General features: G+C 36.1%; 1 protein-coding gene across 1 annotated transcript in view; it reads left to right on the forward strand.

Moving 5' to 3' along the window:
* Window positions 1–26,079, forward strand: part of MALRD1 (MAM and LDL receptor class A domain containing 1) — a 679,682-nt gene that overhangs the window by 87,791 nt on the left and 565,812 nt on the right. The window contains exons 11-12 of the mRNA XM_054503207.1: window positions 8,859–9,005; window positions 17,693–17,790. Coding sequence (XP_054359182.1) covers window positions 8,859–9,005; window positions 17,693–17,790 — 245 coding nt within the window. The remainder of the gene's footprint in view (window positions 1–8,858; window positions 9,006–17,692; window positions 17,791–26,079) is intronic.

Raw genomic sequence — 26,079 nt, forward strand, 5'->3', positions numbered from 1 at the left:
CAGCCAGCCGGGCGCAATGGCTCACTCCTGTAATCCCAGCACTTTGGGAGGCCGAGGCAGGCAGATCACGAGGTCAGGAGTTCAAAACCAGCCTGGCCAACATAGTGAAACCCCCTTCTCTGCTAAAAATACAAAAAATTAGCCAGGCATGGTGGTGGGCACCTGTAATCACAGCTACTTGGGAGGCTGAGGTAGGAGAACCGCCTGAACATGGGAGGTGGAGGTTGCCGTGAGCTGAGATCGCGCCATTGCACTCCAGCCCAGGTGACAGTGTGAGACTCCATCTGAAAAAAAAAAAAAAAGAAATCACTTCAGCCATGACTGGCGTTTGGGAGGGCCCAAGTGCCCCAACACCTTTCTTTCAGGCCTTTTCTGAAGAGTCTTTGATAGAAGTGATGACAAGAGATCCCATTACTATTCAAGCATAGTCATAGTTCAACAAAAATATAATTTAATTTACAATCCACAGGATGATTCTCATATGAGGTAACTTAGCAACTGAGATCCCTGTGTCTCTTTAGAAAACATGAATTCCAAGGATATGAATCCAGTTTCTGTATCACAAACAGGTGGTTTTTAAAAGATATTAAAAATTTGACATTTATTTTACTGCAGTGTCTTATTTTAGTGAGATGTTTTGTTGAGCAGAGGTGAAAATATTATAAGATAAATGCCACCTTTTAAGTGAAAAGCTCTGTATAATAGGTTTCTCTTGGGAAGCTTGGATTTTATTAAGAGCAATGCAGAGGGACATGGGAGAGAGGAGATGAGAAAGTAAGGCTGAAATCCCCTTCTGCCATGTTCATCAACAGCAATCCAGTTAATACTTCAGACTCCTAGCTTTAAAACAAGTAATAGGCTAACCAGTGTGAGCTCAATGGAGCTTTTGGGCTGCTCTCTTCTTTTGTTCAAAACAAACAGTGTAAGAACAATTTATTTACTCCAATGTATGTGAAGTTTCTTTCTATGTTTTATTTAAATATTTTACAGACAATTTGCTTCATTTCGGTTGGGGAAATATTTCTTTCTAACAGTTTCTATAATTCTTAATGTCAATAACTGAAGGAAAATATATTTCCTTTCTTTCCACTTATATAATTTTTTTTTTTTTTTTGAGACAGTGTCTTGCTCTGTCACCCAGGCTGGAGTGCAATGGCATGATCTCGGCTCACTACAACCTCCACTTCCGAGGTTCAAGTGATTCTCCTGCCTCGGCCTCCAGAGTAGCTAGGATTACAGGCATGTGCCACCACACCCAGATCATTTTTGTATTTTCAGTAGTGACGGTTTTCACCATGTTGGCCAGGCTGGTCTTGAACTCCTGATCTCAGGTGATCCACCTGCCTCAGCCTCCCAAAGTGCTGGGATTACAGGCATGAGCCACTACACCTGGGCACTTGTATATTTGGAAGCTTAGCTTTTTCCCTTTCATTGTTTTCCCCGTAGTAAATCATACTTTATGTTCACCTTTAAAAAATTGTTTAGCATTTGATTTTCGACATATTTTCTCACTTACTGAAGTCTCATTGATTATGTATATGACATTTTTCCAGTTCAGTAGATCTTGATGCCATTTTGCTATTTTCTTTGGGTGAATGCAGGAACGGGTAATTGTGTTTCTCAACAAAAACAGTGTTACTTATCAGTCTTTTAAGTTTTTAAATAGTGTAACCTCATTTGTCCAAAGAAAACCTGTCATGTTTGCGTGATTGAGATTGACTTGATATAGGGAATATGTCATAAAAATGTAGCCATATTGTGTACAGTATATATGTGTATTCATGTATTTTGATACCAAAATGAGTGTTTCATGTAAATATATATACAATTATTTATGCTGTGAAACTATATAGATTTGAATTATTAGAATTGATATAAATTTACACTATTTGCTGCACCAAAGTATTTAATATATTTGTGCATATGGACACGTGCATATGTATATTCTTACAAAATAAGAGAGGCTTTCCTTTGAAATTTAAAACCATATTGAAACATTTTACACATATGTAAACATTTGTATTTTACAAATTTGAATTTGTAATATCAAGTTTTTTTCATAAACGATTCTTCCATGTTTATGAAGCACAAGAAAAATACCTTTATATCTTTTTTTAGTGCACTTTAGAGTGAATCTCTAGGAGGGTATAGCTTGTGCAGGCAGTTTGAATAGCACCAGGAATACTTACCAAATTCTGGAGAATAAGTAAATATGAACTCGAGAGGATTGTCGGTTGGTATTCCACAGTCAGTGTGCTTTTCCCCAAAGGCAGACTCACTCAGGTCTTCTCTCATTATCAAGTTGCCCTTACTTTTAGGTATTATTTTAATATATGCCATAACATAGCCTCCAGACAGGTGGCTTCTTAAAATCAGTTAATGAAAACGGCCTGTGGGTTTTGCTGCAATAGCAAACTCCATGGACAAAAGCATCAGCATTACCTGGGAACTTAGTGGAAATGCAGAACCTCAGGCCTTGGCCCAGCCTTACAGAACCAAAAGCTACATGGAACAAGGTCCCAGGTGACTTGTCTGCATATGAAACTTTGAGAACCACTGTACCAAAGAGGTTTCAGGAAGGAAGACAGCTAGGGGAAAAAAAAGATGGCATCTAAAAAAATTGATGAAAACTAAAGGCAGACAAGTCAGAGTTCTCTCAGGGTAGAAGCAAAAACTCTCATTACTTTGCTAGTCCTTAAGAGCATCAATATTAACAAAATATTTATAATGTGTATTTATAATATATATTAACACAATATTTATAATATAATCCTGTTAGAATCTAGTATATTCTCATTAAATGAAATATTCCCCATTCATTTCCCATACATAGCTTTCTTTCTTATTTCACAGAGAGCTGATTAACTTCTGGAGGATTCATAAAATATTTTACTTTTCGTGATCCAGAATTTTTCTCAGCTGCACAATGAAATTCTTTCTTGTCTGCTCATATGCTGTAGTGGTTAAATATGCAAGAGAAAGCTTTGTCATAATCTTAAAATATTACTTTAACTGATGAACTCTGAGTAAAATTTCTCTAAAACCTAACAATAGATTTTTGATGTTTATTAACATAATCCTGTATTAAATGAGGGCAGTTAAGATTAAAATATATCTGCACCCTCATGCTCATTGCAGCATTATTCAAAATATCCAACTAAAAGAACTGAAGTCTCTGAGAATGGATCAAACAAGTGGTGTGTGTATGTGTGTGTGTGTTTGTGTGTGTGTGTATAAAATATATATGTGTTCACAATGGAATATTTTTCAGCAATAATGAAGAAAAAAATCTTTCTATTTGTGACAATGATGAGCCTGGATGGGATTATGCAAAGTGAAATAACCCAGACAGAGAAAGACAAATACAGCACGATCTCACTTATACATGGAATCTAAAAAAGTTGAATTTGTAGAAACGGAGAGTAGAATGGCAGTTGTCCAGGGCTGAGGCCTGGCAGAAATCGGGAGGTGTTGGTCAAAAGATACAAATTTTCACTTACAAAATGAATAAGTTCTGGGAGTCTAATGTACAGCCTGGTGACTATAGTTAATAACACTCTATTGTATACTTGAAATCTGCTGAGAGTAGATCTGAAATGTTCTGATCACACACACAAAAGGTAACTGTATGATGAAATGATGCTAATTAGCTTTACTGTGGTAATCCTTTCACTATGTATATGTATATCAAAACATTACATTGCGTACCTTAGTTACAATTTTATTTGTCACTTATACATCAATAAAGCTTAAAAAATTAATACATATATATGCAATATGTTTTAAAAATCTCTATCAAAATAATTAAAATACAACATGCCAAACATATCCAAAGATACACATTGGATCCCTGAACAGTTTATACATGAAATAGATCTAATTTTCAGACACACGCTACAACATAGATGAACCTTGAAGACATTAAGTGAAATAAGCCAGAGACAAAAGGACACGTATTGTTTGATCCCAGTTATATGAGGTACCTAAAGTAGGCAAACTCGTAGAGACAGATAGTAAAATGGTGTTTGCCAGGGTTTGAGGGGAGGGGAGATGGAAATTATTGCTTAATGGGGGTGGAGATTCAGTTTGGGAATGAAAAAGTTCTGGAGATGGATGATGGTAATGGTTGTACAACAATGAGAATGTACCTAATATCATAGAAGCTTACATTAAAAATTGTTAAAATGTTACATTTATGTCATGTATATTTTACCACAATAAAATACACATTTGTATTTATATATAAAATTTTCAATAACTCATATAGAAAAAAAAATATATATATATATATAGAATCTACTTCACTGTGTTCCAAAGAAGTTGGCATGATAGATCTATCTTCAAATCAAAATAGTTCAGGAAATTCCATGAAAAAGGGTTTTTTTTAATTATAGGACTTTAAAAACAATTTTAAATGCTAATATGAATTGTGTACCTTCAAAGGGGACGTTGGTATAATAGTCAAATGAAAGAAATTTAAACCAAGGATCTTGTACAATGCATTAATTTTTACTGTGATATTGTCTCTAGACATCTTTCATGTTAAAAAAAAATGTTGGGCCGGGTGCGGTGGCTTACGCCTGTAATCCCAGCACTTTGGGAGGCCAAGGCGGGTGGATCACAAGGTCAGGAGATCGAGATCATCCTGGCTAACACAGTGAAACCCCATCTCTACTAAAAATACAAAAAATTAGCCGGGCGTAGTGGTAGGTGCCTGTAGTCCCAGCTACTCGGGAGGCTGAGGCAGGAGAATGGTGTGAGCCCGGGAGGTGGAGCTTGCAGTGAGCCGAGATTGCGCCACTGCACTCCAGCCTGGGCCACAGAGCGAGGCTCCATCTCAAAAAAAAAAAAAAAAAGTTGAATGCTAAAACACTTCATGAAGGGAAAGGAAATACCAATATAAAAATATTTAGTGTAGCAATGATCTGTGTGGGTTTCTGATACATATTAACAAAATATTTATAATGTAATCCTGTTAAAATCTCATATATTCTCATTAAATGAAATATTCCCCATTCATTTCCCATACATAGCTTTTTTTTCTTATTTCACAGAGAGCTGATTAACTTCTAGAGGATCCATAAAATATTTTACTTTTCATGATCCAGGTTTTTTCTCAGCTGAACAATGAAATTCTTTCTTGTCTGCCCATATGCTGCAGTGGTTAAATATGCAAGAGAAAGCTTTGTCATAATCTTAAAATATTACTTTAACTGATGAACTCTGAGTAAAATTTCTCTAAAATTGTGAACAGCGCCATATCTCATACTGCGTTTAGAGATGGTGAAGCGTATTCTGTAATCACAAAGTTAAAATAAAAGCAACTAAGTAATCAAAATCATTGTTTTAATGAAAGTACTTTATTTATAACATGAATAGTTTTTTTAGATTTTGCTAATGTTTACATTTAACACATATAGTATGATAAGACATTTAATAATTGCCAGAATGCATTTGACTCTCCTGGCTTTCTTCAGATATTTATAAATTCACTTTAAAGATTTTGAATTACACAAGGGAGATATTAATGGAAGAACTTCAATTTAGTTACTGGAATTTGATTTATATTTTACAGTTCTGTGAAGTTCTTGAACTTTTAGCTTTAAAAAATATTCTTTTACGTGTACAGGAACACATTAGTAAAAACAGCCAAGCAATTCACCAAGGTTTTTACAGAGGTGGTGGCACCATGTCACCATGTTGCTTTCACACATCTTTACGGTGATGGATTTTGAAAGCCAATTTTCATTTTTCAAAGGACGGTGGTAGTTAGCATTCTGTAAAAAGCACAATGATTGACATTTTTTAACCGATAAAACATCTAGGTAATGAAAGAAATGGTTTGAACTTTTGTCCTAAAGCCAAATTTCAACATTTATACAATCAAAAGTTGCTTTTATCTTGAGAGCTTCTTTCTTTATGTCTTTGCGGTTGAGTGACTAGCTCAGTTGTGAAGAGTCTGGGTAAGGGTGTGGGATGCATCAGTCATATGGTACTTTCTATTTTCACACTCATCAATCTCGTTGCCATTTCACACCATTGCCTTGTTGGGGAAATTAGGATGGTGCCTTCTGCAGCTATCTGCAATGAAGAACATTGCTGTTTGCATGGACTTGCTTCCTTTGTATAGCAATGCATAATTTGCTGCCCTAACAGTGCAATATTGAGTTTATTACCCAAACAGGGACTGAGAAAGGGAAAATAAGAGATGAGGTATTAATTATTATACTAGGACAACAGGCATGCATTGAGGCAACCCTGGGCCAGGCCAGACATGTGGTCACTCTACCCATGGAAGATTTTGTATTCCAGGGAAGTGTGTTCTAGGAATTGGGGGTACCCTTGTAGAGAGAAGGATTCCTTCGTGAAATCCACAGCCAAGAATTTGGAACTTTGAAGCACATTTCAGAGGCCAGATATGTACTTTGAGTCTTAAATATTTCTGTACTCCACCAACTGACAGAACATTTTGGAGGTGGCATAGAAGGTGGCAGAGCTCACAGAGGACCGAGGGATTAGACAAGAGGGTTCTGTGAATGCCCAAGGAGAAAGTCACAGCTAGGTTGTAGGTGCTCAAGATTGTGTCAAAAAACAGAAGGCACTCTCCCCTGGGGAGTAATGTTTTATCAACAATCATATCCTATAAATTATGTAGACACACCTGAGAAAAGAAAAACATAGCCAACAGCAAAGATTTCCAGCTAGGTATATGGGCAAACTGCACTTCCTTGTCATATCAGTGCACTATTAGGCGATGTGCAACATGCTTTTATTATTATACTATAGTCAACTTTCTTGTTTTTTATTTGTAGGGAAATCCATTTAGAGGGAAAAATAATATTCATTTGTAATGAAAGAAATGCTGTACCAAAATCTATGGATGCTCAAGTCCCTGGAGAACTTGAGCCTCGGGGAAAAGTCAGCTCTTGTATCTGCAGTTTACACATCCTGCTAGTACTATATTTTTGAATCACTATTGGTTGAATCTGCAACAAGGAACCCACAGATATGGAAGACCCACTGTCAAGCATGGCTTTCAGATCTAAAGATTCAATTTGCATGTAGAGAAATCGGAAGTGGCATTGTCATTTGCATACTGCACTTCAATGTTTTAAGAGTTGACATGTCAGTGATAAAATGTGTGGTCATAGAATCAGGTGTCCCTATTTACAGAGACTTGAAGATGCTTTGATTATTAAGATATAGTGAGCTTATTTGATATGCTGGTTAAATTGGCCATATTATTTAAAATTTACAAGTTGAACACAGTGGTCAGAAGCCAACCCATGGTGATGGAGTCTTTATAATTATGAAACAGAGTTCCTGGTTTAAGGAGGCTTCAAAGTATGAGCTTTTGGTGTCAGACAGGTTCAAAGTCTGGATGTTCCATTTTCTAAAATGTACCACAGGCAAGTTGCTTCATGTTCTGAGTTCCAATTTTCTCTTTTAGGAAATGGTATTTACTATGTAGAGTGTAAGAATTAAGGTTAATATATGTAAAATACCTGCTACATACTTGGAACTCAGTGGTAGTATGGCTGTTTTTATTGCTATTAAAGATGATAGCATGAAGATCTTAGGAATCCTGTCAAAACTATGGGTGTTTTCTGACAACTTAATTCTCCTTTTCTCCCCCACTGTTTGAAAAGTGCCTCAGCATAAAGAGGAATATTTAGGAATAAGCTTTTAAATTAATTGTATTAATTTATCCCCGAAAGTACTATCTAAGATAGTCTGATACTATGATTCTTATTTTAGGAAAGTGAAATTTAAGCACATAAAAATGAATTTCTTGAAAGCACAAATCAAGCTATTAGACTTTCTAGTCGAATGCCCAGTCTTATGAAACCATCTATTTTTCTCTCATAAATTTTGTGTCAAAACTGTGAAAGGTGCCTATAAAGTATGCTCCAAACCCCGACTTTCTCTAGAACCAGTTCTTTTATGATAAATGGAGGAAATTAAGTGCTTGGCAACTTTTGAGTTACGTATTAAGAGAAGACAGGCTCAGGCTGGGCACAGTGGCTTGCGCCTGTAATCCCAGCACTTTGGCAGGCCAAGATGAGCAGATCACTTGAGGTCAGGAGTTCAAGACCAGCCTGGCCAACATAGTGAAACACTGTCTCTCCTAAAAATACAAAAAATATCCGAGCATCGTGGCATGTACCTGTAATCCCAGCTATTTGGGAGGCTGAGGCAAGAGAATTGCTTGAACCCAGGAGGTGGAGATTGCATTGAGACATTGAACTGAGACTGCACCACTGCACTCCAGCCTGGGCGACAGAGCGAGACTCTGCCTTAAAAAAAAAAAAAAGAAAAGACAAAAGATAACACCAGCTCAGTTCAGAATATCTAATTTACCTGCAATTCCAAAATGGCTAGGCATTTTTTTTTTTGAGAAAGTGTTAGGATAGAATAATAAAATGAATACTGAGATGCTGACCTCAAGTTGTTTGCGTATCCAGAATTAAATTTCCCCCTTCCCAGTGGATTTTTTCCTTTAAACTACCATCTCAGCAGGTTTATACTGGGCAAGCAAATTAGTTACTCCCTGAAAAGCTCTGGAGTTCCACCTTGCATCATTAAATACAATGGAGATGGCCAACCAGAATGAAATGTACCAGACTTACAGATACAGAAATGTACCAGACCCTTCCATGTGGAAGGGTCATGCCTCGCACAGCACCTGAGATATTGTGTGGGACTGGATAAAGGAAAGCTATTCTGATCGTTAGAGAACCTTCACTACCAAGCAGAATAATTTTGCAGGCCTCCTAAGATGATTAGCTAGCGTAGAGCAGTGTTTCCGGGCATGCTCTTCATTTCTCCTCACCTGTTTTCTCTTCCACATGTAACAGCAAAGCATCTCACCTGTGACTTTGAGTCAGGTTTCTGTGGCTGGGAGCCATTTCTCACAGAAGATTCACACTGGAAGCTGGTGAAAGGATTGAATAATGGAGAGCACCACTTTCCTGCAGCTGATCACACAGCAAACATAAATCATGGTAGGACAGTTTCCTCTTTAAAAAAAATTAGTTTTCTTTCTTGCATGTTGTGGAATGATGATACTGTGTATTTTCATTTTTCTTCTGTAGACTATATACATGGAACTCTGGTTTGTCTTGCTTTAAAACCTCCTGACCAAGTTAATAATTGGTGGGTAATTGAGTTCCCTGAAAGGAGCGTTGTTTCAATCACCAACATTTTTGTTGTTGCAATTTTTATACGGTTGGGTTAAAGGCATAAAGAGGTGGAAAAGTTTTCTGATCATTTTCTCAAGTTGCCCACAATCGAATACAGTAGGCTTGCCTTCTTTTTAGAGCAATCCAATTTTTTCAAAACAGGAAGAAAAATAGTCTAATCTTGTTTCTGGGAACTGAGAACAGAGATTTAGCACTATCTGTAAAATAAATCTACAAATACTTGAATGCAATTTAATCAGTCTTCGGGCTTCTTATAATAAACAGTCTTATTCTTCCACATATATATTTTTAACCATCATTCCAGTGTTTACATATCGTCTTAAAATAGAGGAACCATAACTACCTGTGGTATTCCAGTAAGCGTCTGTGAAACTCCAATAAAACAGAAAGGGTTTGTTCTCTTTTTTCTTTTGTTTTGTTTATATTTGTCGTCGAATGTCATTCCCCATAGACGTTAGCATCATATTAACTTTACTTTTTAAATGTATATGTCTTAAGTAAAGACAGTGTCTCACCATGTTGCCCAGGCTGATCTCAAACTCCTGGCCTCAAGCAATCCTCTCACCTCAGCCTCCCAAAGTGCTGGGATTGCAAGAGGGAGCCACCATACCTGGCCAACCTTATAACAGCACAACTGTACTTGTACTGTAGATCATCTTTCAACCTCATTGAACATTATCCTATTTGTTTCTTCTTTCAGACTTCCAAAGAATTATACCAAAAATAAGTATTGATCATATTTTTAATTACAGCCATTGGAAATTGGGGTTGGTGGTAGTGGGTGAGGGTGCTAGGGGATGGGGTGGGAAAATTCAACCATCCATCTGTTGGCTACAGCCATAAACCTAGTTCATTGTTTAACAGTGTGGTAAGTTCTTAATTTTTGCTTTTGTGCCATGACTCATTTCTTTAACATTTTGTAACAGACTAAGTTAAGTTTAAAGTTTAAAATAGAAAGGGGACTATAAATCATTGAAACTATGTATTAACAGCACATTTTCTCTAAACTCATTTAATATTTTACTTCTTTTCCTCTGTTCAAGCCAATTATTAAATACATAGCATAGACGATACCTGGATGCACAAAGATGGATGCCACGGTCCCTGCCTTTGAGGTGGTCTGAGTCTGGTAGCTGAAGTAGATAAGCAAGGAATTGCAATTGGTTATGAAGAATGCTTTAAGAGGCATGGAAGGTGATTCAGATGGATTCGAGATGCCTTATTGAAGGAGATGACTCCTGAAATGAGCACTGAACGGAAATGAAAAGTAGTCAGGGAGCCAGAAGTAAGGAATTACGGAGAGAAGGTGAAACCAAAGAGAGGTGGGAGGGATCATGTCCTAACTGGAGGAAAGAATCCCCAAAGAGGGCAGAAAGATGGGAGTAGTTAGGAATGAAAGATGTGTATGATTGGACAGGGAGAAGAGAACTGATGAAACAGGAGAGGAAGGAAGGGGACTCTAGAGAGTGCTGAGGAATTGGAAATGTGTCTGCAGGATGATGGTGACCCAGGTAGTCATGTTAAAGCATGTGACCAATCAAATTTGCTCTGAAGGGCTGTTCTGCCTGAGATGAGGGGAATGGAGAGGGTGAAAGGCTGGAGTTGAAAAAACATGGATGTACTAAAGAAATATCAGTAAGAGATGATGAAGGCCTAAGCCAAGGCAGTGATTCTCAAAGGGAAGCTGTGCGGGCAGTGTGTCATGGTGGTGTGATGTGAGCATACCATAACCAGTTAGGGAAGAGCACGGGCTGCCCAGGGTTCTGTCACGATGTTGACGGTGCACCCATGTCTAAATATTAGGGTGCTTCAGTTTTATTAGATAGAAAATAGAGAAAAGAAAAGTAGCTTCTCTGTGGAGTTGTCATGAGGATTAAATGAAATAACACCTGTGAAGGTTTTTCATGTAGTAAGAGCACCACAAACATTAATAGATATTTGTTGTCCATTCTAATAAGAAGACTAGGAATAACACCAGATAAGACAATTAGAAAATATGTTTGTAATTCACCTTTGGTCTCTTGCCATCTTATAATTTCTACGTAACTGTGATTTGCATTAAAAAGATTCCAATAGAGCCCCTGTGTTAGATGTTGAAAGACCCATTCTTTTCCAGTGAGATGAAGAATAGTGAAAGATAACAATATGACTGATAAAACTAGGGGCAGCTGGTCTCACCCAGAGTGTTAGGGACAAAAACGCAGTCTTTCTCATTTTAGAAAGGGCCAATAAAAAAAAAAATATATATATATATATATATCTGGATCAGGGAGTCAACATCTCTTTACCCATGATTGCCATGATCAAACCTTAAAGAGAATCAGTAGTGGTTTTAAATTGCAAGTGTGGAGGAGAATTAAAAAAAAAAAAAGGACCAGGAAGAGAAAGGAAAATGAAATGGAAATTTCTGGTAGAGTCAGAGGCAGCCTAATAGTTCTGATATCTAAGAAAGTGGAGTTCTAGTTCATTTTGTTCTTAGAGCCTTAAACATATAGGTTGCAGCTTTTAAATCTATCTATCTATCTATCTATCTGTCTATCTGAGACAGAGTCTCAGTTGCTCAGGCTGGAGTGCAGTGGTGTGATCTATGCTCACTGCAAAGTCCACCTCCCAGGTTCAAGCAATTCTCCTGCCTTTTCCTCCCAAGTAGCTGGGACTACAGGTGCACACCAGAATGCCCAGCTGATTTTTTGTTTTTGTATTTTTAGTAGAGCCGGAGGTTTCACCGTGTTGACCAGGGTGGATATGTTGATATTATGTAGTTTTCGTGTGTATGTGTGTAAGTAAGCCTCGAATTTCCTTCCTGCCTTTTTTGCTTGGTTTCTACCTTCCTATTCCTACTCTGTTAAATTTCCATCGAAATAGGCAACTCATATTAATTATGTTCCACTTTTATCTATGTTCATACAGTCACACACAGATATATACATAGTAGATACATACATATTCAAAATTATATGTGTTTCTTTGATTGTTTATTTTATAAGAAATATATTATCTTGTAACTGTTGTCCCTATCTTGTTACTAAAGATAGCTTATGGCAGTTGCTCCAAGTCATCAAATACTATCTATTTTTTTTTCATTTTTATGATAAAGTATTGGTAAAATGTAAAATTCAACCATTTTAGTGTACAGTTCACTGAGTTCTAACATACATATGCAATTGTGTAACCATCACAAAAATGAAGATATAAAACAATTCTATTCCTGCCCCACACATTGTTCTGTGCCATTTTGTACTCAACAATTCTCCCACCTGCCACCACTGACACCAGTGATCTGATTTCTAGCCCTAGTGTATGCCTATTCCAGAATGTCTTGAAAATGGAATCATATCATATGTAGCATTTTGATTCTGCCTTCTTTCAGTTACCATAAAGGACTTGAGACTCATCCATGTCGCTGGCTTCAGCCACAGTTCCTTCCTTTTTCACTGCTGAATAGTTGGATCCATTGTGTGGATGAACCACACTTCATTTATCCACTAACCAGCTGAAGGACACTTGGATTGTTTCCAAATATTGTCGAATATGAGTAAAAACACCAACAAATTTGCATACGTGTTTTTGTCTGGACATAAGTGTTTATTTGGTTTGAGTTCTCTATCCAATGCCTATGTCTGTTTTTTTTGTTTGTTTGTTTTTTTGTTTTTTGCACTCTGGTTGGTGAGAGAACTCTACCATTCCTGACTTTCTGTGACCTTCGGGAAATGTTCCAGCTATTCATTTCAGGTGTTTTTACCCCCAGACCCAGGTAGTTTTCTCCAATCCATGCACACGATCGGCCCTTACATGGCAATTTAGGGGGGACTGTCTGCAGATCTCGGGAGCTTGCTGTCTTTACAAAGCTCCAGTACCTGAAAGGGGCAGCTGGCACTCTGTCTTATGAAATCTACCCATGTGGGTCTCCCCAAAGCACCGACTCTATCTGTTTCAACTCAAGGAGACTACCACACTCCTGTGTTTCCCCTCTGCACAGGCACCTGGAAACTCTGTCTAGGCAGTAAGCTGTGGGAATTACAGGACTTAACTCATTCGTTTCCCCTCTCTCAGAGATCACTATCCTGTGATCTATCACTATCTTACCTTCCCATTGTCCTATATTTGACAGTCCATGCTAAATATGCTTTTTTCTAATTTTTTTTTTTTGCTCTTTTAAGACAGAAGATAAAATCCAGTCTGTGATACTGGATTCCTGTTTGTTTATTTAGCTAAATTTATTTGATTTGGATATACCATAATGTATCTAGCCATTCCCCTATCCAGTGACATCAATATCATGACGATGTTTCAAATTTATTCTTGTACACATTTCCTCATGTAGGATACTTTCGATTTTATTCAATAGATAATAACTAGGAGTGAGACTCCTATATTTTTTAAGCAAGATATGTATTTATATTTTCAACAAACATTTATAGATTCATTTACCCTAAAACTTTAGTACTTCAATTTTTAGTGACAAAATGGGGGTACTTTTTCCTATTTTCCTACCAGCAAGAGGCATTATAATTCTCTATAAAAATTTCCAATTAATGCGTGTACAATGATTTCTCATATGTAATATTTATTTGCATTTCACTGAAAAATATTTTTTTCAAATGTTTCCAATGTCTCAATTTATTTGGGTTCTTTAATTTTACTGAATAATATTTTACAGCTTTCGGTGTAGAGATTTTGAAAATCTTTTGCTAATATTTTCCTAGGTTTTTGTGCTGTTATAAATGTTACTTTTAAAGAACTTCTGATTTTGATTATTGCTGACATATAAAAATGCATTTTTATAGAAAATATTGACCTTGTATCCAGTGGCCTTTCTAATTTTATTTATCATAACTAGGAACTTATACATATATATTTTGTTTTCTAGGATCACAATTATTTTGTCTGCAAATAATGGCAATTTTATTTCCTTTTTTCTAAATATTAACACTTCTATCTTCCTTTTGTTGTTTTATGTACTGGAAAGAATTTCTAGAATGTGTTGAATAGAACTGGTGGTAGCTGCTAGACTTGTCTTATTTCTGTCTCAGAGGAAAAGTGGTCAATAGTTGAACCTTAAGTGCCATGCTTGCTGAAAAATTGTATTCTTTATCAGATAAGAATGTTCCCTTCTATTCAGAGTGTGCTTTTTAAAAAAATAAAAAAATTGAATGTATGTTAAAAGTTTTCAGTATTTTTCAGCATCTATTATGATATGATTGTCAGATTATCTTTTTTGTCTATAAGGTAAATTGTTTTTTTTAAATATTAAACCCCTCTTAGACTCCTGAACCAAACCTAATTGGAGTAATTTTATTTATTATTCGTTTCTTTATTCTATATGGTAATGCTTGTTTATAACTTTTGCATTTGTAAAAGTTATAGAGACTGGCCTCTAATGTTCTTAAGACATGTAAGGTGTTACTTCTAGGCCAGTGCATTAACAAGGTACCTGTTTTGCAGAAGGTGAGGTCGAGCCAGATGTGAACACTTTAACCCAGGGAGACTATTCACTCCGTCCTTTAATTTTTATATTGTGCTGGTCACATAGCCCCTCTGGGGTATGTGGGTGTGTAAGAGTTTTACAATAAACAATTCTGATTACCAGAAGTAAACTCCTTGCCATGACCAGGAATAAAACTGGTTAATTCCACATTTCTCCAACTTGGTTCATTGTTAAGAGCAGGCTGATAGGAAGATAAATCAAGGGACATGTTCCTAGAAGTCCCTGGGCCTGTGGTCAGAGTTTAGACTCTCTATACCCCTTACATGCACATATTAATTTTAATGCAATATTGTCAACTTTCTAAATATTTGGTTAAAATTATCATAGGATAGCATTTAGCTTCCAAATCAATGGTCAGTAACTTCATATTTTAATTCTATTATCTTTCCATCTAGAAACATGTTATCTCTTTTCATCTAACCAGAGAGTTTGTAGTCTTTCACAAAGTTTATAATGTTCTTCATATAAATCATGTCCCTTTTCTGTTAAATTTATTCCTACATTAAAAAAATTAATTTTTCTATCAGGAGTTGGACATTTCTTGCTGTTTATATATCTAGAAACTTACTGCTAAGAGAAGTAATTTTGTAATATATCTGTTTCCATTTAGCTTACCAAATTGTCTAAATGATACTATAATTATAAAAAATTGAATACTTTGGCTTTCTATTTTTACAATTGTATTATTGGTAAAACATGAGAAATTTACTTCTCTTTTTCTATAGTGTCTACTAGATATTTTATTTCCTTGACTTCTACATTCACCAGACTTTTAAGATATTAGTCTAAGATTATAAATATTGCCTAATATTATCTCTAATTGATAGTTATGACAGAAATACATTATGTCATTTCTCATTTTAATTACTATTGTTTTATCATTTGCCATTTAGAATGCTAATTATTTTGAGGTTGTTCACTAGTCTTTAATTATTTCCTTTTATTTTATTAAGACTTGAAATTGTTCACTCGTTTTTATAGTCTTTTCAATATTTAGATAGGATTCTGTGACTTGACACTTTCATTTGTTGATGTAACTGAATATGGTGACCGAGCTCCTAAATTAAACCAAACCTACATTCTTGGAAGGCTCAGATTAATCAAGACACACTATTTTTGGATAATGATTTCAAATTTATTTGATATCATTTTAATTAGGATATTTGTTCCTATGCTCACAAGTGAGATTGCTCTCTAGAGTTTTAAATTTTGTCCTATTTTCATCCATTTTATTAAAAATTAAAGATATTCTGGCAACCTAAAATGAATCAGGGAGCTCTCCATATTTTTCTAAGATCTGAGGTTCCTCGAATAATGTTGCAAATATTTGTTTTTTAAAAATTAAATAGGGAGCCAGGTGCAGTGGCTCATGCTTGAAATCCCAGCACTTTGAAAGGCCAAGGCAGGAGGATTGCTTGAGGCTAGGAGTTTGAGACTCTGCCCCTACAAAAAAATTTAAAAATTTGCTGTAAGTGGTAGTGTGCTCCTGTAGTCCCAGTGGGAGGCTGAAGCTGGAGGATTGTTTGAACCCAGGAGTTCCAGGCAGCAGTGAGCCATAATCATGCTACTGCACTCTAGCCTAGATGACAGAGCCAGACCCTGTCTCAGGAAAAAAAAAAAAAAAAAGAAAAGAAAATTAAATTTAACTCAGATGTGGGACCATACATTTCTCGTTAGATTTTCTTTTCATTACTTTTTCAGTTTCTTTTGTTGTCTAAACGATTTATTCAGGCCTTTTGCTTCTTTTAGATTTTGGCGTCTTAATGTTTACATGTTCTCACCGTCATTAACCGCTTGTTTGAAATTGTGTATATTCTTTTGAATGACTGGAGGAGTAAGGTCTTTGAATATCATTTCATTTGTTTTTAGAATTTTGATCATCTTTTTAAAAATATTCAGTTGAATTTCACCTAAATCTGAGCATTTTTAGGTGGAAGAATTTTTCAAAATCACCTTTTCCCATTCTTTTCCTTTTTAGGTGAAGCATAGAGAATTTAATGAACTTGCTTCCATGCACTGTTTCCGTTACCTGTAGTTTGGAATTTGGGGACAGTAATCTTTATCTTTCCAAGTTGGTTTTGAGATTTAAAAACAATATAAACTGGGTTCTATTTTTCCCACTCAAAGATGACACTGCTGACTCACATCCTTGGTTGTTTGGTTAAACATGTGATGGAGTCTATAAAATAATACATTCTAATTCTAAATCCTTTCCTTTGTGTGCAGTCGGCATTGAGTTGTATCTAGGAAAATCACTCTCTGAATACGGTATTTTCCAATGAAAATAGTTGGTTTTCCAAATTGCCTATCACTGTGATTATCAAAGGGCAGAATCAGACCTTGATATTGTTGGGTGTAGCCTTCCTTGTAAGTCTTCAATATTCAGTGAAACTACCCCAGACAGCAGCTCCGAACGTGTAATCTTTTAAGCTGCTGAGAGATGTTATCCCTTGCACATTTGCCATGAGCACATCCGTCGTAGTTAAAATCTAAAAGCGGTTATTTTGTTAATGTTCAGATTAGATCTTCAATTAAGTTTTCATCCCCTCTAGCACAGACAACAATGTCAAACATGTAAGACCCGGGAGAAACTAAAATTCATTCCATAAGCTCATATCGTTCGGTACTTTGTGAAGAAACTAAAAAATAAAGCTCTCGTGGGTATTTCATAAGGGCGTGTTGAATATCTAATTGTCAGCTTAGAAGCTTCATTTAATTTGATGTCAAACTCTATGACATAAATGAAGCCAGTAGAAATGTTTGTTTAGGTGATTTGTATCAAGAGCTTGTTTTAATTGATTAAATGTTATTTTAGGTATTTAATGTTATACAGGTATAAATGCTATTTATTATCTACAAACCATAATAGTAAATACGTAAAAATGTAATCTTCTTTATCTAATTGATAGTTTAACATGTGCAAGGATAAGATTCTGGAGCAAAGAACAGCTAAGTGTGTAAGAGAACTTGCATCCGTATGACTTTCCCTTTGTTTTTGCAGGATCGTTTATTTATTTGGAGGCACAGCGGTCCCCCGGGGTGGCCAAGCTTGGAAGTCCTGTTCTTACAAAATTGCTCACTGCCTCTACCCCATGTCAGGTAATCAACTCTTCTGAATTTCCACTGGCCATTCTGTGGATGTAAATCGCTGAGCTTGGGTTACTCTGCTAGTAAAAGCCTGCCATGTTTTACTAGCACTTTAATGATGAATTAAGAGATTTACATGCGCTATTTCAACACGAAATGCTATGTCCTTCTAGAAGACCATTTGTAACACATAACTGGCACCATTCTTTTGAAGGCTATTAAAGAAGCTTTCTGTTATTTTATATTCTTTTCACACAGTCATTTCAATAATCTAAAGCTGTGGATACATGTTGCCAAAATTTTTGGCCAACAATGTACATTGAGAAAAGTAAAGTCAGTTAAATAAGTGTTTGTTGAAAGAAAGATGAATGGAAATGATTATATTTACTGAAATTTGAGTTTTTTAAATGAGTCCTCTGGTGCCAGGCAAACACAAACTAAGCAGTGAAATACCCATTTTATTTCAGCAGCATATTAGAGAGGACAGACTAGTCAGCCTTGGTTCAAGTGTCTTTTGCCACTTTCTAATTGTGGCTCAGACAAATTGTATATTCCTTTTGAGACTCAGTGTCTACACCAGAAACATACATGATTGTATGGATTAAATGTCAGCGTTTACATTGGAAGCATACAAGATTATATGGAGTAATGTCAAGGATTAAAATGTGATTAAATAAAGCACCTGGCAAAATATTTGGTACATAGTAGGTAAACAATGTTTGTACCAAACATTGGTATATATGTACCAAATATAATGTTAATTCAGTAAACATAATTCCCTTGTTTTCCATAAAAGTAACACCTAAATCAGAGGTCTCTATTCAGCTTGTCTTATTTTCAGTCCTTTTGAGAGCTCCAACATGCCTCTCGGCCCTTAGAATTTCAGCTAATTTTTTCGTCTTTACTTATCAGAAAATAATGAAAAGATCAATAGTGCTGCACAGTAAATTCATTGCCTGTAGGTGTAGTGTTAGAGCAGTTTAGTCGGGCATCCCTGGTGATAAATGACATATTATTCTGAGGTATAAACCTAATTATACTTTCAGTTTGGTATAAGTCTAAGTGGGAGTGCCCTGAGTTCTTAACAGTGATGTCCATAGATACTTTCTTTTAAAGTCCTAAAGATACTTTCTTTTCCTTTCTTTTGTTTTTTTTTTCTTCCCATTTCTTTGTGAGAATAAGAATTAAAACAACTGCCTGGTTTCCATTTCCATTTTATCCAAATGCCTTTTACCCATTCCCACCTCTTTATTTTAATTAAATCCTATAAGATAGACAGAAAAAGAGAAAGATAGATATAGAGTGTTTTTTTTTTTTTTGAGGGGAAACTCCAGAAGCACTTGTTCTTTGAAAGTACAAGCTAACTTAGATTTAATTCAAGGTCATACATTAAAGTGATGAGATCACGAATGTTAGATATATAGATAAAATTGAATGTAAGGGAATGTGATGTGTTAATTCTGCCTGCTTTACAGAAATTTGAAGATATTTAGAGTGTATTAGAAAATCCTATGACTCACCTAGAGTCACTGAGAAATCATATGCATGTATATGATTTTAAAAGGTAATCTACCTTTCTCATCATTGTATGCTTCCTGATAGCCATTGATTTGTGGTCACTGGGATTGAGTTTCAGTTTATCATTGTTTCCACTTGAGGACACTTATTTTTGCTTAAATTGGTAACTTAGTTGGGGTTGGGGTGTTATTTAGGTGGGGTCTCAGTGAAAATGCTGTCAGGGACATTTTGGGTGCTTGGTAGTTTATCTCAAAACCAAGGCTTCGATCTCTAAAGGCTATGGATACTGACTTAATGGTTTGCCTTGGTTTTTGAAAAACTGAGACTTTCAAATAGCCACTGCAGACTGCCAGAAGAGATATTTGTTTTTCACGCTTTTCTCTATGTGCTTGAATTTTAGGAGGCTTTGAGTTAGCAGGAAGGATATTTGAGTGACTTTGTAATGCTTTCCAGTTTAGGAAGTAGGAGTAGACTATAGGAGAATGTTGCTGATAGTCTGAGATACACATAGCTAAGGTTCTCAGGATTTTTCTAAGAGTATAATATGAATTTTTTTAATAAGTTTGTGGCAATATATGATATTTTCTTTTTCTTTCTTTCTTTCTTTTTTTTTCTGAGACAGAGTCTCACTCTGTCACCCAGGCTGGAGTGCAGTGGCGCGATCTGGGCTCACTGCAAGCTCCTGCCTCAGCCTCCTGAGTAGCTGGGACTACAGGTGCCCACCACCACTCCCGGCTAATTTTTTGTATTTTTTAGTAGAGTAGGGGTTTCACCATGTTAGCCAGGATGGTCTCGATCTCCTGACCTCGTGATCCACCCACCTTGGCCTCCCAAAGTGCTGGGATTACAGGCGTGAGCCACCGCACCTGGCTGATATTTTCTTACATAAAGTTTACAGAATAAGCAAAAAAACGAATTCTTACCTTCTTGGGTAATTGGAAAATCTAGCCAATCCTCCAAACTGGAACGTATTGATAATAGTGCTTTCATGGAACCAGTGTTCTTCATTATAAGGTAGTAGAGTCAAGCAGTGAGATAACCAGTGTGAGATACTTCGATATGATTAAAGCCTTCATTTTCTGAAATTATATGGTTTATTTTTTCCTACATAATCCTAGCAGACTAATACAGTTAAGAAGTTTTTCTTTTTTTGAAAGGACTTTAAAGCAACTTGAGCTTTCTCGTGAGTTGCCATTTCTAACAGCACGATTTTAGGGCCATTTTGCATGGATTACCTTGTACTTTATATGTGGCCAACACATGGCATCAGCATGGACAATTGTTCCTGCAGCTAATCATTGTTCAACATGCGGACTTTAACTTATGCTTCAAAAGTCCCTTCAGCCACTAGTGGAAAATTGGCATTTTTCTTTGAAATACAAGATAGGACAAACAGAACACAAGGAAGCCCAAAGCTATTCTATCTTACTGCTGTTGAAATGCTGTTACTGTTTACAATTAACTAGGAAATATAAAGTATGAAGGGGATTAATGTGGGTACTAATATTTTCTGAGTTTTCATATTTGAGTTACTGTGTAAGTAACATAGTCTCTTACTTTTAGGACTTCACAATTAAATACAGGAAGATGGATAATATGAAGCTTTTGCTTTCAAAGTTAGTTTGTATGTTCATCTATTGATCTTTCTTTTGTTTCTAATTCTCCAATGTGTTTTACAATTACATTAATATTCCTTCAGTAAAAGATAATTCATAGATTGTTTTACAAATATGAATGAGAAAATCAGGACAAAGGTAGATGAAACCAGAGATAGGTTGGATCCCAAAGTAAAGTTTATTAGGGCCTGCCTAGACATTTGAGTCTGCCAAAGCAGAGAGGGCCACATGTGGTTCAGATTCAAGGAAGTAAAAAGAAATAAACAAAACTGAAAATAGTTCTTCTGAGACTTCTCCCCTGAGTGCTTGCTATATTACCAAAGTAAACATTATACCTACGATTCAACACATATATATTGCTTATCTACTCTGTATTGATCACAGTCCTCGATGCAGGGAATATAATGGCAACAACCTAAACACATGCTTGCTCTAACAAAATGTAGTTTAGTGGGGCGTACTGACGGCAATTCAGTGTAAAATGCTACAAGCTACAAGAGGGTGAGTCCAGTATAATACTAATACTCTACTTTACAAATCTCTATCAAAGAGTTTTGAAAGGCCATGTCTTACAATGTCCCCAAAGTAGGATAATGAACTGGAGTCAAAGAACAATTTAGAAAAAAAGTAATTTTGGATCATGTCCTGCAATGGTGCGGTTGTGCTCTATTCCCTGGTCATTGTGTTTAATCCAAAGATCGATGTTAGAATAGCTGATGGATTCCAGAGGAAGCAACAGTCTACAGAGGAAAGGGCGAGCAGGTGCTCTCTCCAATGTGTCTATCAAAGCACATAAAGATTAATCATTTAAACTGGAAAAACAAATTCTGTTTTACTGAAGATTCTAAACCTCAACATAAGCTTGTTCAGGAAAAGAATGCCCAGGAAAAAGCATAATTGACTAGGAGCCATAAAAATCACTATGGTAATGGTGAGGGATATGTGTGTGTGTCTGTGTGTTTATGTATGTGATGAATGATCCCCTCTTTCAATATATACTTATTCCCAGCAGAATTTTGAGGAACTATAGATATTTTAGCTTGTTTTTTTTCCTTTTCCCCCATTTATTTATTTTGCTTTATTGGCTATTCTTGTTCTTCTGTATCTTTGTATTCTAGATCTTATAAAGGTGCAGCAAGTGTGGCAATAAGCAGACTGAGGAAGGCATAAAGGGTCTGATGTGAAGCAGAGAAGGCAGAGGTGGCTGAGGGTTTGGAATAAGATCGAGAATGGCCATGAAAATCTGACCAAGGAGCTCTGAGATTGAGAAGGAATTAGAACAAAGGCCATAGGGAAGTTGAGAAAATTGGCAGAAAATTTGAAGAGGAGGGTTTCAACAGGAGATGATCAAAATTAAAAAAAAAAAAAAAGAAAACAGAAAAATAAGGAAGAATTCATTTTGAACTCCTGAATCATGACCTTAGGTGTCCCAGACTGAAGTATCAGAGAGCCCAAGGCCCCAGAGGCACTGTACAGACACGAGAGCCAATGGAACTAAGACTATCACCCCCTCTCCAGCTTAGGTACTCATCCATATGCAGTAACTGGTGTAAATCACCAGATGTTCTTTCCTTTGGTAGTAAAATGTATGATTTAATATATACATATATATTTTTTAAAATAGAAATAATTTAAAATCATAAGAATACAATTAAAAATGAAATATTGGAGCTTCCATTTTTGTCTTCAATATTCAAAAAGAACTGCTTTGTTGAAAACTTTTTTAACCACATGAAATTCTCTTGAATGCAGTGATTCAAAGTCTTGAATAGTCATACTATATATAAAATCTGCCTTAGTGGAGACCCAAGAAAAATAAAAGCAAGCCTTTTTATTAACATTTTACTTAACTTCTTTTGAATGAATCAGGCATGCATCAAGAAAATTTCCTTTAAAAATGGTCAAGTAGTAAATAAAATTTGAATGTTTGGTGTAATTTTCACTTACATGCTTTGCAGACCTGTTTAATGCAACATTCTGGGATGATGGACAATGTCCCCTGTGTTAAGTATAGTAGCTACTAGCTACATAGAGCTACTGAGCATTTAAAACAACTGAGAGGCCGGGCACGGTGGCTCTCGCCTGTAATCCCAGCACTTTGGGAGGCTGAGGCGGGTGGATCACGAGGTCAGGAGATCGAGATCATCCTGGCCAACATGGTAAAACCCCATCTCTACTAAAAATACAAAAATTAGCTGGGCGTGGTGGCACGTGCCTGTAGTCCCAGCTACTCTGGAGGCTGAGGCAGGAGAATCACTTGAACCCAGGAGGCGGAGGCTGCAGTGAGCCGAGATCATGCCACAGCACTCCAGCCTGGACAACAGAGTGAAACTCTGTCTCAGAAACAACAACAACAACAAAAACAAAACCATAACTGAGAAACTGAATTTTTCACTTTGTTTAATTTTAATTAATCTAAATTTAATAGCCACACTATTTTCACAATTTTGTAGTTATGCTCATTATAATTAAATGGTCATTTTCTTTTGCCACTCTTCCTCCAAAAGACTCAAAGGTCCCTAAGGACCTGTAATGCCTTATACATTTTTTTGACATAGAATAGATTATCTTTCTTCCTCTCTTTCCTCTCTCTCTTTCTCTCTGTTACTTTCTCTCTATATATATTTCTGAATGTTTATAAGCATTTACTAACAGTCCACTCATTTCTTTCTTCTTTTTTTTTCAATGCAATTAACTGAATACCTAGAAAATACAAATTACTATAATAAGTTCTGTGAGGAGTTTATGACACGTTTCATGATTTGGAGTTTAAGGTTTAGTGTTCTGCTACTGGCATGTACCAGATTGAGAGGCACAGAGTTTGCATACTTGAGTACTGCTTATGTGAAGTCACAGCTTGTATCAATAACTTAAAATTGATCGTTAGAGAAATTCAAATCAAAACCACAATGAGATATCATCTCACACCAGTCAGAATGGCCATTATTAAAATGTCGAAAAATAACATGCCGGCAAGATTGTGGAGAAAAAGGGATGCTTATACACTGTTGATAGGAGAGTAGATTAGTTCAACCGTTGCAGAAAGCAGTATGGCAACTCCCCAAAGAGCTAAAAGCAGAACTACTATTCCACCCAGCAATCCCATTACTGGGTACATATACCCAGAGTAATAGAAATTTTTCTACTTTAGGTCAGGTGCAGTGGCTCACGCCTGTAATCCTAGTACTTTGGGCAGCTGAGGGGGGTGGAGTGCTTGAGTCCAGGAGTTTAATACCAGTCTGGGTAACATGGCGAAACCCTCATCTCTACTAAAATTAAAAAAAAAAAATTAGCTGGGTGTGGCGGTGCATGCCTGTAGTCCCAATTACTGAGAAGGCTGAGGTGAGAGAATTACCTGAGCTTGGGAGTTTGAGGCTGCAGTGAGCAGTGATCATGCCACTGCACTCTAGCCTGAACAACTGGAGTGAAACCCTGTCTCAAAAAAAAAAAAAAAAAAAAAAAAGACATCATTCTATCATAAAGACATGTACATGTGAATGGTCATTGCAGCGCTATTTACAATAGCAAGGATATGGAATCAACCTAGATGCCCATCAATGACAGATTGGATAAAGAAAGAGTGGTACATATGTACTACAGAATATGCAGCCATAAAAAAACAAGATCATGTCTTTTGTGGGAACATGGCTGGAGCTGGAGGCCATTATCCTCAGCAAACTAACACAGGAAGAGGAAACCAAATACCGCATATTCTCACTTACAAGTTGGGAGCTAAATAATGAGAACGTATGAACACAAAGAAGGAAACAACAGACACGGGGGTCTACTTTAAGGGTAAGGGTGGAGGAGGGAGAGGAGCAGAAAAGATAACTATTGGGTACAATGCTTAGTACCTGGGTGACTAAATAATCTGTACAACAAGCCCCCGTGACATGTGTTTTCCTATGTAACAAATCTTCACATGTACCCCTGAACCTAAAATAAAAGTAAAAAGGAAAAACAATGAAATAAAAAAATTTGTGGGCTGTATCAATAACTTTTGTTCAGTGATTTCACCCTCAAAAATTCAAAAGATAATGGAGCATTCCTTGGTATTTAATAACTTAAGAATTTAAGTGTCCATAATGCAAATTGTGTAAAAAAGTAAATTAAATACAAGTTCTGAGCTCTTATCCCATTGACTATGGATCCCATTGGCATTTATACTTAATACACTATTAAAATAACTTCACACTGGTGATGTACTGAGTGACAGTTTGACGGCTCAAAATTCTGATGGGACATGCACATCTCTTGTACAACTAGGTTTAAAGCTCTGTTTTGCATATTTACAAGCTTGGGACATAGTGAAACTTACAGCAGGGATCTAAAATGTAACTGCAGTTGAGAAACGTGAATCCTCTCTTTCCATGGAATTTAATGAAACATTTCCATATTTTTGTTTCTAACTTACCTGTCAAGGTGTGACTTAAGGTAAGCACAGTAATAAAATCTAAGATGAAATAAACAATCAGAATTTTTAAATCAGGTGGTCACAATTAAGTAGACATTGATAAAAATGTGTACCAAATAGAATGCTTGGTGTTTTAAAATGAACAATTTTTTTTAGAAAAGCATTTAAAACATTTTTTTTTGGTCAACATTCATCACTAGAATTGGGTCCCAACAGTGAAATACATGGCTTGCCTATATATACACTAGTATCTGTCTGTGTATCGGTATAAAAGCACAATGATGAATGGGAAAACATTTTTAAAAAAGAATTTAAAATATAATGAAACTGAAAAAATGTCACTGAATCTAAAGAGAAGTATTCCACTTTTGTGGGACCTCATCTTTAAATGTTGGGTTTTCCTTTAAAACATACAGCCTTAGGACCTGTTATATGATAATGAGAAGAAGCAAAAAAATTTGACTGTGGCATATCTGAACTTGTTTTAATGAAGGTTTTGTGGGCATATTTTACAGAATGAATCATCCAAACAACACTGAGGGAATTAATTTTTGCCTCACACAGCTCCAGACACTTAGAAAGTGCTCAGTAAATATTGGTTGAATCAATAACAGTATGGAATTTCATGTTAGGGCTACTGCTGTCAGTACCTGGAATAATCCTCTCTATTCTCTTCATTATGTAGTTAAGCCATCAAACTTTTAGTTTGTGTCATTATTGATGATGAATAGGAAGTGAAATGATTAAGCCTCC

The sequence above is a fragment of the Pongo pygmaeus genome, chromosome 8 (genome assembly GCF_028885625.2).
Source record: "Pongo pygmaeus isolate AG05252 chromosome 8, NHGRI_mPonPyg2-v2.0_pri, whole genome shotgun sequence".
NCBI lineage: Eukaryota > Metazoa > Chordata > Mammalia > Primates > Hominidae > Pongo > Pongo pygmaeus.